Below are 15,761 nucleotides of genomic sequence, written 5' to 3'. Positions count from 1 at the left end.
TTGCTTATGCTGTAGTTTTGCAGGGGATCTGTCATAAGGCTGGCAATGAGTAGATGTGACATATCCCCAAGCATACAGTGGTGCTCTTTTTAAAAAGAAAAGCCAATATACTATGTGAAAAAGAACACTATCGGGGTTCTTTATATATCTATATTTAATATATATTTGGATTGCAGAGAAGGAAATGGAAAATTTTCCTATACCTACATTGAACCATAAAGGATTTTTTATTATTTTTTTTGTAAGAACTGGTCAAATGAATACCCTGAATGCATTGCAAATCGCTTTGGATAAAATTCAGAAATGTACAAATAATCTGCCTTAAGGAAGGCAGGTTTTGTGTTCACATGACCCCGATATGACTCTCTTCCTTGTGTGCAAAAACAGCTAGACAACTAGCAGAATGTTTCATCTAAAGATGCGACTATTTTAAGTTGTGAAACGCCCCACAAATAGCGTGAGATGCAATAAAATGGCCAAATGCAACACCATGCTGTCAGCACACTAACTATATAGCTCATTGCTAAAAAAAATCAAAATATAAATTTACATTAATATATAAACACTGTTGTTCAAAAGGGTCAGTATGATTTTTTTTAAAGAATTCTGTACTTTTATTGAGCAAGGATGGATTAAATTTATCAAAAGTGTATCGAAAACATTAATAATGTTAAATTATTGTAAAAAAAAAAAAAGTCTTCCACAAAAATATTACCCAGCACAACTGTTTATTAACATTGACAATAATAAGAAATGTTTCTTGAGCAGCAAATCAGCATATTAGAATGATTTCTGTAGGATCATGTGACACTGAAGACTGGAGTAATGGCAGCTGATTCCGCTTTGCCATCCCAAGAATAAAATACATTTTAAATATATAGAAAAATATATATTTCTTATAAAATCTAGATAAACCTAAAAAAAAAATATTCTGTTGTTTGATGACTAATAATGACATTCCTAATGAATCTTGTGCTACTTAATTTCAAGCCAGTATAAATCTCCATTTCCAGGCTAATATTTTTAGTACCAAATATATCTCTAAAACAATTCTCTAAAATGTCTCCCCTTGTTTTAGCAGAGAATCCCTCCTTGTCACTCAACAACAAAAGGGATGAAAGCAGATATGAATTGTTTATTGCTGTCCCACTGTGACCCTTGTCTAACATCGTAAGAGATTTATTGTCTCCAAACTCTTCCCCCTGACCTTATCTGTGCTCTCCAGCTTTGTAGACACACAATGTGTCTACCCCCAAAAAAAGGCAACAACATGTGCGGAATCTTCCATCATCACCCACACACTGGTAGGAGGCTTCGGTGGCACAACTCAGCCCTTAAACTCAGAAATCCACCAGGCCTCTCCTCCTTCTCCTCCTGAAATCTGTTGCTATAGAATTTATTTGTGAAGGTCATTAGCGAGTGATATTGCGGTACCGTAGACATACAGCACAGGGGACCAGCGGAAAAGCCACTCCCCGTGAAAGCAGATGCTGAGGGGGCAGGGAGGGCAGGGCTCGGGAAGGGAGCGGCCAGATAAGGGGAGAAGCAGGCGAGTAAACATTAGCACGGCTGATGAGACAACACACTTTCTGTTACTATTTCATTGTGCTCTGACATGCAATCCTCGTCACAGGGAAATGCATAGAATCTGGTGGCTAAACCTGAAACGGCTGGCTAAAATGTTGACTATGCAATTGTCAGTAAGCTAAAAGCATCAGACATTTCACCTTTGCTCATGGGGGAAGGGACTTTATTGCCATTATCTGATGATGGGAGAGTGAAAATAGCCTCTGCATGAATTAAATGATGTGAGCTGGAGATAGACAGGCTGATGCATCAATCACCCGACAGGCAGACGGTTATGTCTAGCATAGCTCTATATACTGTGGAAACATCTAAGATTAAAAACATTCATCTCAAGAAATAGCCAGTTGCCAATCACCTAAATGTATTCCTGTGAATTTATGTCTACCAAATCAGCGGCAGAGTACGAATTGAACATTTTTGCCCAACAACTGCATTGGCTTTTTTAGCAGCTATTTTATTTTTTCTATTAAAATATAATATGTTGTACATTATTATATCGCGCCAGAGCACAAACATTCACCCTCCATTTTTTGCCCATAGTGTAATGGAGGAATAATGCCATGTATCCGTATACTACATATCTATTACTTTTAAAAGGAACACTTTATGGTCTGCCCAAGGCTACAGTGTTAAACAGAATAAACAATTATTTTTGACTACTTTAATTATAACTGTCCTTTTTATAGACATAATAGGTGCTTAAGATGACATTAGACAAATATCATTGTCGTTTTTTTTACTTCACGTTTATAGTTTTGATTGGAATGCGTCATATCAAGTTGGACTTTCGCGTAAAGTTTTAACCGCATAAGTTATATATAAGTTATAAGTAAAACAAATATGATCTGACAAATGTCACTTCGGCAGAGAGTCAGAACTCAATGCAGCCCTCATAAAACTCTCCAATGGAAATTAATAACCTCTTGTTGTAAGTATTTCTTCTAAGAATAGCAAGTTTTTGGGAAACCAGTTTTAATATGTTATTTTCAATAACTGCATTGCGTAATTATTCAGAATTAATTGAATTATTCAATTTAAATATAAACATGCCCTGTCTCTTTCATCTGCATGAATATAATATCTGCTCTCCGTTTAGTTTATTACAGTAAAAATATATTAAGAGCCTGTCTGTGGTGATGATAATTGCTCAAAATCCTCATAAAAGCTGTATTAGTTTCATTGGCAACAATGTCACATAATTGACCAAGAACTGCTTTGTAAATATTAATGATTAACCACTAAATATTAACGAGTGCCCATGAAATTCCAAATCGTGTTCCAGTAAACACGATTCCAGCTCACCCTCCTGACTGTCACTATAATCTATGTTTTCTCCTTGGACATAGCCGTTTCATCGGATGCGAAGCAGTGTGCTTGAAATGGAAAGCTATTAGTTCCCAGAAAAGGTGCAGAGGTTGGGACGGGGGATGGTCTTTATGGCTACACACACAGGAGAACATCCTATTACACTCAGTGTGGATTGGCCGTACAGCTAATTTGAGATCACCCGCCAGCTATCCCCAATTCTCATACCAATATGTGAACACAATCAAACAATCTTTTAAATGTGACACCGTGTGCTCATCTGGAAACATGTGATTTGCATTAGTTTATTAGGCTGCCCTACTTTATTATTCTATATGAGAAATGCAGAAGCCGCTGGATGTGTTGAGTACGGTTGCTCTTTTGAAAGCCAGTTACTGTGTGTTTGGGCCATTATCTCACTATCACTGAGTTCTTGGTTGAGAATGAGATATTGAGTGAAGCCACCAAAACACCAGCAAAGAATTATTCTGCACTGATGGAAGAAATGCTGATTAATACTGGTGATTGCTCTTTTTTGAGCAACTGTCTCTTTAAGATGAATCATTATTGTTGTATTCCTCCTTTGTAAGTCGCTTTGGGTAAAAGCATCAGCTAAACTAATCCAACTAAATGTTAATCATTTTATTGTAATACACCTTTCCTATTTACCTACCATTTACTGTAGAGGTATGTTGTCCAACATTTCATTTTATTTTCACTCTGTGCTTGTCCAAGTTATTGCCCAACATTATAAAAACTACTAAAGAAATTATTTTTCTTGGATTGAGATTATTAAAACATTCTAACTAAGTGATGTTTTTGTTTTCCTCACAGGCTAAGGACAGTGACGATGATGAGGAAGTCGTTCATGTCGACCGAGACCACTTTATGGATGAATTTTTTGAACAGGTAAACTTTATCTTAAGGCAAATATCATATCCAGTTATAATTTATGCAAATGTAGCTGATCTCATTTGATCATCAGGTTTTGTTCATATCAATCTGAGTGCTGCTGTCATTAATGCAAAAGAGAGACAAACCAATTACTAAAACATTCTGAGATTCATGTAAATATTCGATTTCAACTTAAAGCTGGAACACACTTAGGGCCGGATTTATTCATATAGGCATTCTTGCATGTCGGGGGGTGGGGGGAATTACAATGAGGAGAAATATGTATCTTTTTTAATTATTCTTATCATCATTTCACTCTAATGCTAAAATTCGGTAAGACAATTACTTCATAAATTAATAAAACTTACAAAATCTTCACTATTGGGCAGAAACCTCCTCGTATCTCCATATTTCGTCATTTTATTATTCTTTTTTACATAAAAGTATTACTATTGGTCACCCTTTACATCTGTCTGTGGGTTTTGCAAGTTTTTAACAGATGAAAAGGATTCAAAAAAGCTTGTGACTAAACCTCGTAACTTCATTGGCTCTTCAAACTGTTGGTAAAACCACATAACTACACCCCGGCAAATTAGCAAGAGAGCACAATTCCATAAAAGTGCCGATGGGTGAGGAAAGTTCTGCACGTGATCTACCGACGACGCGCAAATAAAATAATTGGGCGGTAAATAATGCCGCAAAAACTAGTAAATTTACCAGCGCAAACCATAGTAAATCACCTTGCGTGATTCATTTAAATACTCTCCCCCAATTCATTTTGCGTCTGAAAGGGAAACTCCTACAAATGTATGTGCAATAAGGTCAGCCGCAAGAACAACCAGTGCTAATTTTTCACTGTGAGTCTTCAGTGAATCCTGACAGTAGTTTTTTAACGCCAAAAGAGGATTTGTGCTGGCGCAAGCTGTTAGTAAATCTGGCCCTATATATAAAGACTAAAGTTTTATGTATTTGAGGAGCAGAGAAGAGTGTCTTTGGGTTTTTTATTTTATTTGTCAGAGTCATAGCCAATACTGCCTTAAATAGCCTGTACGTAGCACTTCATCTTTTATAACATGAGATTTTGGCCAAATAGAAAAAAAACTGAGCGCCCACATAGCTACAGTGAACTTTATAACCTATAAGTTTATGGAAACGTAATGCGATGACCTTACTGCCTCAGATGGACGTTCTAATAACGGACAAAAACACGACATTCACTAGTCAATTTTATTTGAGCTTGATTTTGGTATGCTAATATAATGGCACATGCAACTATATGATCATATAAAAATCCACAATATCAACTTCGACAAGGAGGGGGGAGGTGTATTTAGCCTCTGTCACAATATGAGGTAAATCCGGCCCAGAACTCACTATTTGATTTAAAAATTTGAACAGATTTTAAAAAAACTACGCATCATACACTTGCTGACTTTGTAAATGGTTACAGAGAAAAACTGGGCATCATTAAAGTAAATCCATATCAAATACTACCAGACTTTCACGTAATTCCAAACACAACAAACTCACGCATCTCATTGACAGAAGATACATGATGAAAAATGAAAACAATATGTGTTTTAAAATTGGCTCAAAATATTAAATGTTTGATATCCTCTGACTGGATGGAATCATAGTCTGAAGCTAAAAAAAAAAAAAGTTGTCTGTGCCCAACTGCCCATCCTAAACTTCGTGATTCGACTGCACAATGTCTGCAGATTTGCCCTGACTCGTCCACACTGTAAATCAGGGCAAAAAAAGTTGTGTAGAGTATTTCAGCCTTAACTACTTAAAGGTGCCCTAAAATGTGTTGAAATAATATTTTAATTTTGTCTCTGATTTCTACATAAGGGTATGTGGCTTATTTAAGGGCATTTAAAATATCCAGATATGGTTTTACAGGTCCATTTTCAACTCTAGAAATTGGCCCTAGAATGAAATGGTCTGGGTTTTTTTTTTTCTTCAAAAACGAGATTTAAATAAGTAGAAAACAATGGTGTTTGAGACTCACTGTATGTCATGTCCATGTACTGAACTCTTGTTATTTAACTATGCCAAGATAAATTTAATTTCAAATTCTAGGGCACCTTTAAACGGTAATTCTGATAATATCATTTGTAATGAAAACAATCTACAGTAGTGGCCAAAAGTGATGTCCGGAGGGGATATTTGTTTCTGACACTACAAGTTTGATTCAACTATTAACATATAAGGAAAATGTTTTTGTTTTTTTTATTATATTTTAAATATGCAGGAAAAACAAAACACTAAATTTGGTTAAGGCATTTATCTGACAAAATTATTTAAAATTATAACTTCAGCTACAGGTTTTATTTTACTATGCAAAAAAAAATGCATAGAAAAACAAAAAGCTCACAAGATAAACATACATTGACTACAACAGACTAATATTAAGTTGGTTCTCTCTTGTTTTTGCATGCGTTCATAATTTCTTCGTATGACAGCCAGGCCAAAAATTATGTCCGAACAATTTGGCTTATTTTATAGCGTTATCACAAATAAAAAATTACTAGTACAAGCACAACTATGCTTACAAAATCTTTTTTTAATTTAATAATCAAGTCAAGGCAAGTCTCTTTCATTTCTATACGATACAGATTGTTTTAAAGCAACTATACAGTGATAACAGGAAAATGATGCATTTCGGCTGTTGTTGAAGTCAGTTCAGTGTTGATTCAGTTCCGTTGTAAAGATCATCAATTATTAAATTAGTTCATGTTATCTATATTGTTGAATATTAAGTGTCCCCAACTAAGCAAGCCAGAGGCGACAGTGGCAAGGAACCCAAACTCCATCATGTGACAGAATGGAGAAAAAAACCTTGGGAGAAACCAGCCTCAGTCGAGGGGCAGTTCTCCTCTGGCCAGCGAACGAACACGGTGTGATTATGATTCAGGCAGAATCGGATTCATCACGCCAGTATGAATAATATTTGAAGAAAAAAAATAAAATAAAGGGTGAGGATGTCAATTTTCCTTGGCTGGACATCACTTTTGACCAATACTGCAGATTCAAAATGATTAAATATAATTAATAAAAAAATAAAAAAAAGTCTCTTGGCATTTGTTTCCCATACTGTTTTTTATTACTTATTTATTCATTTTTATGCAGTTCACACCTTAAAGCAGTTTAGTTCCTGCATGCTTTCTTCAAAATGATGAACATTGATCGCAAATAAATATTTATAGCTAAGCTAACATTTAATGTGACATGAAATAATATGGTATCTGTAATATGGGATATTTAAAAATGTGATGAAAATGTCAAAATATTTTATTTTTTATAAATATATAATTATATTATAAATATACATTATTATTTTTATTATTAATAAATACAAATATTAATTTGCTCCATGTTATTCAAGCTGATTAGCCAATTACTGTCTCTTTTTTTTTACACAGAGTTTCACAATATGCAAGTAGTCATTTAGATGTAGTCCTCTTTCATATAATTTGCAAATGTCACTATATGGATTATGAGCATTATTTAACACTTGTTCTCTTGACAGGTTGAGGAGATCCGTGGCTGTATTGAAAAGCTGTCAGAGGATGTAGAACAGGTCAAGAAGCAGCACAGTGCCATCCTAGCAGCACCCAACCCTGATGAAAGTGAGTTCCACCCATCAACACAGTTTTATCCAAACTACTGCCTCAGCGTTTACACAGTGTCAATGAAAAAGCATTCACATTCATTTCAATGTGGTTTAAAAATGAATATTCTGCCTCTAGAATATGGTTGTTTTTCAGATTACTAACATGAACATGTATATATATATATATATATATATATATATATATATATATATTTTTTTTATGTTTTACCTCCCCATATCTCCCTCTAGGATCTATCCATTAGCGTATACAAATATAAACCTAACACATGTTTGTAAATGCATATCTATATCTCAGGGAAACATGAAACATTTTTACATTAGCTTTTAACTCCACCCACGTTTTCAACATTAAGGTGAGACACGGCAGGCAAAAACATCGTTTTTTTTTTTCACTGGTCAATTTTGAGATTTTGGGCTATTTGTCTTTAATAACATGTCTTCTTTCAGACTTGTGCTGAAAAAAAATCCAAAATACACATTTATAAAATATACATTTTAGGTCTTTATTTTACTACACTTTGTCTGTTTGCGTGTGTAGATTTCGCATAAATTCAACAAAAGTTGGCGTTCTAAATCATCCAGCTGCTCCGCGATCGCTGTGTGCACCCTGTCATCACACACACCGTTAGAAAGCTCTCTCTCTCATTTGCAACGCTATCGGATCCAAATATGGTCATTTCCTGTTTATCAGCAAAAGGTAAAACGGGCGATTTAATTCGAAATGTGCAATCTCATCGGCTGATGCCAATTTCTGACAACGTGATTCGTTCAGAATCGTCACGTGACGCGCTCTGACATTATATACATGCATCACATATATTACTTTACACACTATTTATACAAAACAATTACATTACACAACACATTTCAGTTTTTGTATAATATAATTACTATATAACACTAAACAAATCTGTAATTGTGGGATCCTAAAGTTGTTGTGAGTCCCTCAGGCAGATCATATTCACCTGTGTGATGGACTGTTGATGTGTGGTCTTGATGAGTTGAAGTGTTGTTTTGGATGTTATGATCAGTGATGGATGAAGCGATGATGAGTTTTGAATGTTAAAGAGTGTGATACATTGATTTTACATGGACCTAAAGCATATTTTGTCTGTAATTTATGGCTTTCAATAGAAATTAGTGGAATTTTGCCATAAAAATCTTTAAAGGCCGTTTTCTCAAAATGAGTTTTTTCTCACACTCCTAGTGACGATTTTCCACTTCTGTAGCACCTACATACATCAAACTTTACAGTCCTATTCCTAACTATATTGTGAAGGTTTGTTCAGAGGGATTTGTTGATATATCATTCTTGGCCTGATTTATATGACATTTTATGCCTAAAATTAGGGCGGAAATCAAGTTAAGGCTATTGGCAGTATTTTCTGATTTACAGGTAACAAAAGGAGATATTCATAATCCCTTCTGTAAATGCCTTTGCATTGAATATATCAACAAAATGCAAAAATAATTTTGAACCTTGTTTTTTTCATCTTCAAAAAACGTCACTTTAAAATATATGCAAATTAGTGCATATTTAATTAGATATACCCTGATTAGCATATTTAAACATAAAATTACAGAAAACTTGCAATAAATTTTTTTCTCCTATTCATGTGAGTAATCAACTGGTAAAGTTTCATGGTGATATCTGTACGTTAAAATGTTTACCCTATTCACCTGTAGTGTCTCGCCTTAAAAGTGATGAACTATATATGCTCGCCCTTAAAAGGATCGTTTGCCCAAAAATGAATCATTTACTCATGTTCATTGCATAAAATATGACTTGTGTGTTATATTCAAAATCTTTGCATGGGAATTTAAAGTCAAATTTAAACTTTTATGTACAGAAGGTGAGTAAATGATGACAGAATTAAATTTTTGGGGGGAACAGCTCTTTAACATATGTGCAACCTCTAAAAAATTATCATACATGCATATTCGGTCACAATGCAGCAAGGTTTGAGGGGTGCAAATTCGATAAAGTATTTATCACTTTTTGGAAAGCACCAGCTCCATGACTTGACTGCAGTTGTGTGGTAAGATATATGAGCTCATTGGTGAGCCTATTCAAGCCTTTCTCCAATACCTTGCATTTGCGCCACCCACTCTACAAAAGAGTCGCTATCGCTCCAAGTGTTTGTTAGACCCAACCCACACACCTCAGAGTGCACCAGCCCACACGGCATCTATAGAGGCTGTTTCTTCATCTCTGAGTCCTCAAATTTTTCTAAAAAATCCTGCTCACCTCATCTTTCCCCAGCAACAATCTTTAATTACGGCAAATGTCTATGAGTGTTTGAGTGATTCCAGTATTGTCTGTGACTAATGTGTGAGGTCATTCTGACAGAACAGCTCTTTAGTAAATGTGCAGTAAGCCAACTGTTTCCAAATCAGTGCGATTACAACGTTATTTAATGAAGAAATGTTTTTGTGGAATCTGTTATTTTACAGGTACTCAAATATTTCTTCTAAATTATCATTAAATGGCAAATACACAGTTTTTAAAGGTGAATTATGTATTTGTGTGTGTACTTTTACCCCATTTAATAAGCAGAGACAACCATAAGTATGCATATTCATATGCAATTTTTTCCTGAAAAGCGAGTGAAAGTCATTATTTTTGCCATTCTTATTGGTGGCGCTAGTGCTGCTGAAAATACATACCTCACCTTAAAATAGTAATCAAACATCAGTTTCAGGGCAGGTTAAATTTATAAAAATAGATTTGGGTTTATTCGCTAACAAAAAAAAGGGCCATAGTCCTTCCATGTTTTGTTTTGTTTTTCTGGACATGTACCATTTAAAATGGAAGTAAATGGTGCTTTCCTTCCTGATAGTTTTTTAAACAAATCATTTGAGTAAATGATTTAATGAATCACCCACAAAGACAGTCACTTGCTTCATTTCTGATTGAATTAGTGTTTTTAAAGAAATCCTTTGAGTGAATAATTCAGTGACTACCCAAAAAGACAGTCACTTGTTTTGTTTCTGATTGAATTAGTGTTTTTAAACAAATCATTTTTGAGTGAATGATTCAGTGACTCTTGGAGCGCAGCTCAGCCAATCAAATTCGAGGACCAGAACTGTTTAATATTGTAAATAACCACACAAAACATGTTATTAAAGAATTCCATTATATTAGTCTCATGTTAACCTGTTTAATATGGAAGTATTGTGGCTATACTATGCTTATGACTATATTTTAGCATGCATTATCTGCCTCTGTTTACTTACATTGTTAGTGCTTTACTGTAACTACACATTTTTCTAAATTATTTTGTTGTATCTGACTTAATGCCACAAATGCCGTTGATAAATCTTATTGAACGCACTGAACCCAAAACCCAGGATGCCCTCTGAAGCTGCCTGGCTTAGATCCAACAAATCCACAGCCTGTGAATGACTCAGCTGCTATAGATGAATATTTAATAGATGACGTCTCACTGTGTCTGACAGTTTTGGTTCAGTTTCTTACATTTAACTGCATGTGATTGGCTTTGGTTTCAATGCATGGTTTCTTTGTTTCTGTTAAGTTGTTGCATGCATGTATAAGAACATTATTTTCTTTCTTTTTTCCCTGTTCTCTTTTCTTTTGCTTTCCCCCCTGTCTGTTTTCACCATGCTGCATGAAGGATGAAGAGAACCTGTGGAAGTTGAGTGTCTGTCTCGATATCTGTGTCAGTGTGAACCGGAAACCAGAGGAGAGGTGGAGAACATATTTAATAAACTAATTCTTAAAGGAATAGTGCACCCAAAATGAAAATGTTGTCATTATTTACTCAAGCTCACGTCGTTCCAAAATGTTAGGAAGACCTTTTCATACAAAAGTAGATTATACTGTTTTTTTTTCCTTTTTGGTTGTGTAAATCACCATCTCCTGTTATTTGTGGAAAAGGATGTTCAGACATTCTGCTTAAGAACGACTTTTGAGTTTTGCTAAATTATAAAGGGAAAATGACTTGAGAATGAGTATATAACATGATAAAATTGCCATTTATGGATTTAAATGTCCAACTTAATTTGTTTTCCTTGCATTATTCTCCTTCAGTTTAAGTAGTGTTGTGTGTGTTTTTGTATTATTGAGCTTGTAATGTTATACATACTGCATAACATGTGCAGTATAGAAGAATTCAAGGCCCAATGCCCATTTCTCTTTCTTACAGCAGAAGCCTTTGAATTCAGTCACAGGAGGACATACAAAAATGGAAAGACAGACACTGTTATTTTTCATTTAACAGATACCTTTTATCCAAAATATCCTACTCAGAATATAATGACAGGAATATGATCTAAGTCACTCGCAAGTTTGTGGGTCACGTCTACTTGGGATCAAGCTAACGTTTGTGTGCTTAGATCTTTAACCAAGACTGTAATACCATCCCCCTCCTCACCCTCAGTAACACAGGGTTATTGTGATCTCAAAAACATTTTTGGGTCAGTGCTCCCAGAAGCTAATCCACAACTTGTATGTTAGCAGCCCAAGTTCTCCATTAATACACCCCCATCACAAAACCAAAGCATTTCATGGATTTTTTATAATCCTTTTACTGAGGTCACCCTACTTTAACATTACATTTTTGTGTATGTGCTACTGTACAAAGCTAAATATGCAACGTTTGTGAAAAAGCCAGCTTGCTAAAAGATGAGCGAATCCCTCTCTTTTAAATTCAGCAATTGTGACCTTGAGCAAAAATGTTAACCTCGGTTGGCTCTACGGGTGACTAATGGTTACTTCTTTGCCCTAGTTCATTAATTCACCCAATCAGCTTAAATGACTAAATTAGCCATCAGAATAATAGCGCATAATGAACTCCTGCCCCTAAAAGTTCTCCATGTTGCCCTGCAGGTGAGTGACTTTAGCAAGTAAAAATGAGCTGTGCGTAGTTTACTTAGCTGAGGGGTGATGATAAAATGGACGGTTAGCTTTTCTATACTGCCAATCCTTAGGGGTTGAGAACTTTTTGTGGTCTGGATGGATTTTGTTGGATGTTTAGTATTCGGAAACAAACATAAAAGCATTGCTATAAGTGCTCACTTGTTTGTTGGAATGTTTTGCTAAATGCATTTTGCAGTAGGCAGTAATATGTGGCTAAAAATAATAATAAAAAAAAAACCTGCTGAAATTACATAATCTTTTTTTCTTTAAAGTAGACATCAACAAACACCATATGCTACAAAGAATTCAGGTTCATGTAGTTTATCTATCTATCTATCTATCTATCTATCTATCTATCTATCTATCTATCTATCTATCTATCTATCTATCTATCATAAATGACTAGTAAATTCATATTAGATAAACATTAGCTGATAAAAGATCTTTAAAGTCAGTCATTAATAGACCGAGCCAGACCTGTAGAGCCTTTTTACCTCAAAAATCTGCAGAATTCTGAGAATTTGTGAAAAATATTTGATAAACAAACATGCAGAGGTAGATTTTGTAGAACTGCATGAGTGAAAATTTAGCAGAAATCCTAAATCTCATGTTTCTGCAACAGGTCTACTTCAGCAAATTTGTGGCAACTGCTAACCGATATAAATAAAATCACATTCAAGATCTATTAAAGTGCTGGTTAGATGTCATGTTAAACAGTGGGTGTGACAAGAAAACATTCTCGTTGGTCAAATCGATCTTTCGACCACATGAGAAAAAAAAAAAAAGCTGACATGAGACAATGGCTTGTTTAGAACAGGAAAGAGCAGGACTGCATTTAGCGGTCTGTAAGGACAACAATGATGTAGCGGTGTGCAAATATTGTGATGCGAACTCAGTGACAGGAGATACATTACACTTTTGTTAAATCGATGAACGGGGGAACTGGCCACACCCTGACTACAGCACTTTAACGGACACGAGTGACTAAACAGATCATTTGTTTTACAGGACAGCATTACTTTTTAAGCGCTTTTGTACAGTTTTGTTTGTTATGTACTTTTTTTTTCTTAAAGCTGCACTATGTAACTTTTTTGTGTTCAAAATGTACAAAATGTATATAATGAGCGAGTACATTGTGAATTCATTTTCCAAACCGTGTTTTTGTCTTATCCTGAATCACTACGGTACACCTATTATAAGTGTTTATATTCTGACTATTTTAGACCGGTCAGGTCACCACCGCTGCGGAGTAGCCCAGTACCTGTGTGACTCGTGACATAAACAGAGAGAAGTAACTCCGACTACAATGTTCTACCGCAAGAAGAATGCAGTTTTGTTTATTAACTGCTAGAGTGCCCAAAAGTTACATAGTGCAAGCTTTAAATTAAAGTGACTTTAAATATTTTTTTAATGGTACATTTACCAACATTTATGAATCACTTTTAAATTATTTTAATTTATTTTTAATTAATTTAATTAATTTCGATTCTTTGAATGTTTGTAATTCTCTGAAAAAGGGAATAAGGTTTCAATGCAGATGTTCAGATTTTTCTAAATGCTTGAAAAGTGTTTTTCATATTTAAATATAATATGGATATTACAAAAATATGTTCCGGCATACTGAATTTTGTCAATCCAACATGCCAATCAAAATAATTTCCAATTGCCGAAAGCTAACCATCAATTAACTTAACTAAAGAGATAATAAATTGAGTCAAATAGATCAGTTCTGGCAAATTTAACCTTTCAACACTCCTAAAAAGGAGGGAAAAGTAATTAAGGACACACAATTAAAGTGTTTAAAGACATTATGATATCTCGTTTAAAAGCTAAAAAAGCAATCATCCTTGGGAACAGAAAAGTTCCCCTAATTGAAGAATCACCCGTATTTACTATGAAACGCCAATCAAAGTGATAAATTACTGCTCACGATGTATAGACATATAATTTATCACCCTTCTTCCACCCGCCGCCCACCGTCCATCCCCTGAAAGTGATCAGCAGGAGCCACAATATTGATGGCCAGGAGGAGACGATGAGTGATTTGAAGTGTGAGGCTTCTATAAATTCTCGAACCAGCTCATTAAAACCCTATTTAGTAATAAGTTGTGTATATGTATTTCAATCTTGACAACACATGGAGTGAATTATTTAACCAGCATTTATTGGCATGGGGCATGGAGTGTACATATTCTTAATTTTAGCAGACGAAATCTGCTACGCTGCTGCTAAGAAAATACAAACATTTGTTCAGCTTAGTTAAAATAACATGCTGTACGTAAGGACATGCTGCTGCAAGAATACATTAAAACCCCAATAGCAGATTTCTACAGGTGGCACTTAGGAGGAGGAGGGGTAAACAGAAGTTTTGATAAATCGCACAGCATCATGTGGATTAGGAAGTACGTCTGGTTGGCTAATGCCACAGTGTTAGAGGAACCAATCAACGCTCGGTTAAAGTTACGGCTGAACTATGTATATATGTTTTGCAAAACGCAGAAGTACATATTTTAATAAAAAAAATTGAGACTTGCACTTACAGTACTTAACAAATTTATTAGACCACCTCCCAATGTAAGGTTTGTGCCACAGCCGCTCTAAAGTAACAGTATTGGTGATTACCAAAATAATTTTTTATGTTTCTGTAATGGTTAATCCACCATTATATTTTGTCTCTTTACCCGGACTTGAGTCCTATTGAACAAATTTGGGATTTTGTGGATTCAAAGATAGATTGCACAAAAGTTTCTTCAAAAGCAAGCATTTGGGAACAACAAGAAACTATTTGGAAGTTAATAACAAACGAGACTGTGGAAAAGTACTGTACATAAAAACAATGCCAGCAAGAATGCAAGCTGTTACCAAGGCCAAAGGACATCATACAAAACATTACGTTTTTTTGGTTATTATGTGTAAATAAAGGCTATTTAGTTGTTTCAGTTTCTTATTTGCATAATAAATGACAATACAATGTTTAGCTTTTGAACAGGTTTTTGACAGATTCCTAAAATAGTTGTGTTTTCTCTTTATTATGACATGTGGTCTAATAAATGTGTTAAGCACTGTATATTAGGATAAATATTTCAGTATGAATTTGCAAATGCTTTATTTCTCTTAATAAATGCACAAATAATCCCTGATGATAAATTGATATTGGCATTAATACTCGTAGAGAAAGAAATGTCATGGTCATCAAACTCATGGCTGGAGAAAAGAGAGAAAGCAGCGAGGGATTGGATTAGTCAGAGGAAAGGAGTGTGTAGGTGGGAGTTGAAAAGGCTGAGGTGGTGTCCAGGGACTGAATGGCACTGCAGTAACTATCAATCAACATATGACTGCAGCCTGCAGTCTGTACACATCCACCATTTAACAAGAGAGCACTCATTTTTCTCTTTAAAGAACAAGAACTTTATATGGCCGGAGATATTTTCAAAGGTTAAAGTCATAAAAACTAAAATA

General features: G+C 34.9%; 1 protein-coding gene across 1 annotated transcript in view; it reads left to right on the top strand.

The window, feature by feature from the left end:
* The window catches only part of stx1b (syntaxin 1B), a 42,682-nt gene that overhangs the window by 13,920 nt on the left and 13,001 nt on the right, over positions 1-15,761 (top strand). Inside the window, exons 2-3 of the mRNA XM_077195052.1 lie at positions 3,727-3,801; positions 7,319-7,418. Of these exons, the coding sequence (XP_077051167.1) occupies positions 3,727-3,801; positions 7,319-7,418 (175 nt within the window). The remainder of the gene's footprint in view (positions 1-3,726; positions 3,802-7,318; positions 7,419-15,761) is intronic.

The sequence above is a fragment of the Siphateles boraxobius genome, unplaced genomic scaffold, assembly GCF_051911475.1.
Source record: "Siphateles boraxobius isolate OS27281-9 unplaced genomic scaffold, OSU_SipBor_1 33, whole genome shotgun sequence".
Lineage (NCBI taxonomy): Eukaryota > Metazoa > Chordata > Actinopteri > Cypriniformes > Leuciscidae > Siphateles > Siphateles boraxobius.
The sequence above is the reverse complement of the archived record's forward strand: the minus strand, read 5'-3'. Positions and strand labels throughout refer to the sequence as shown.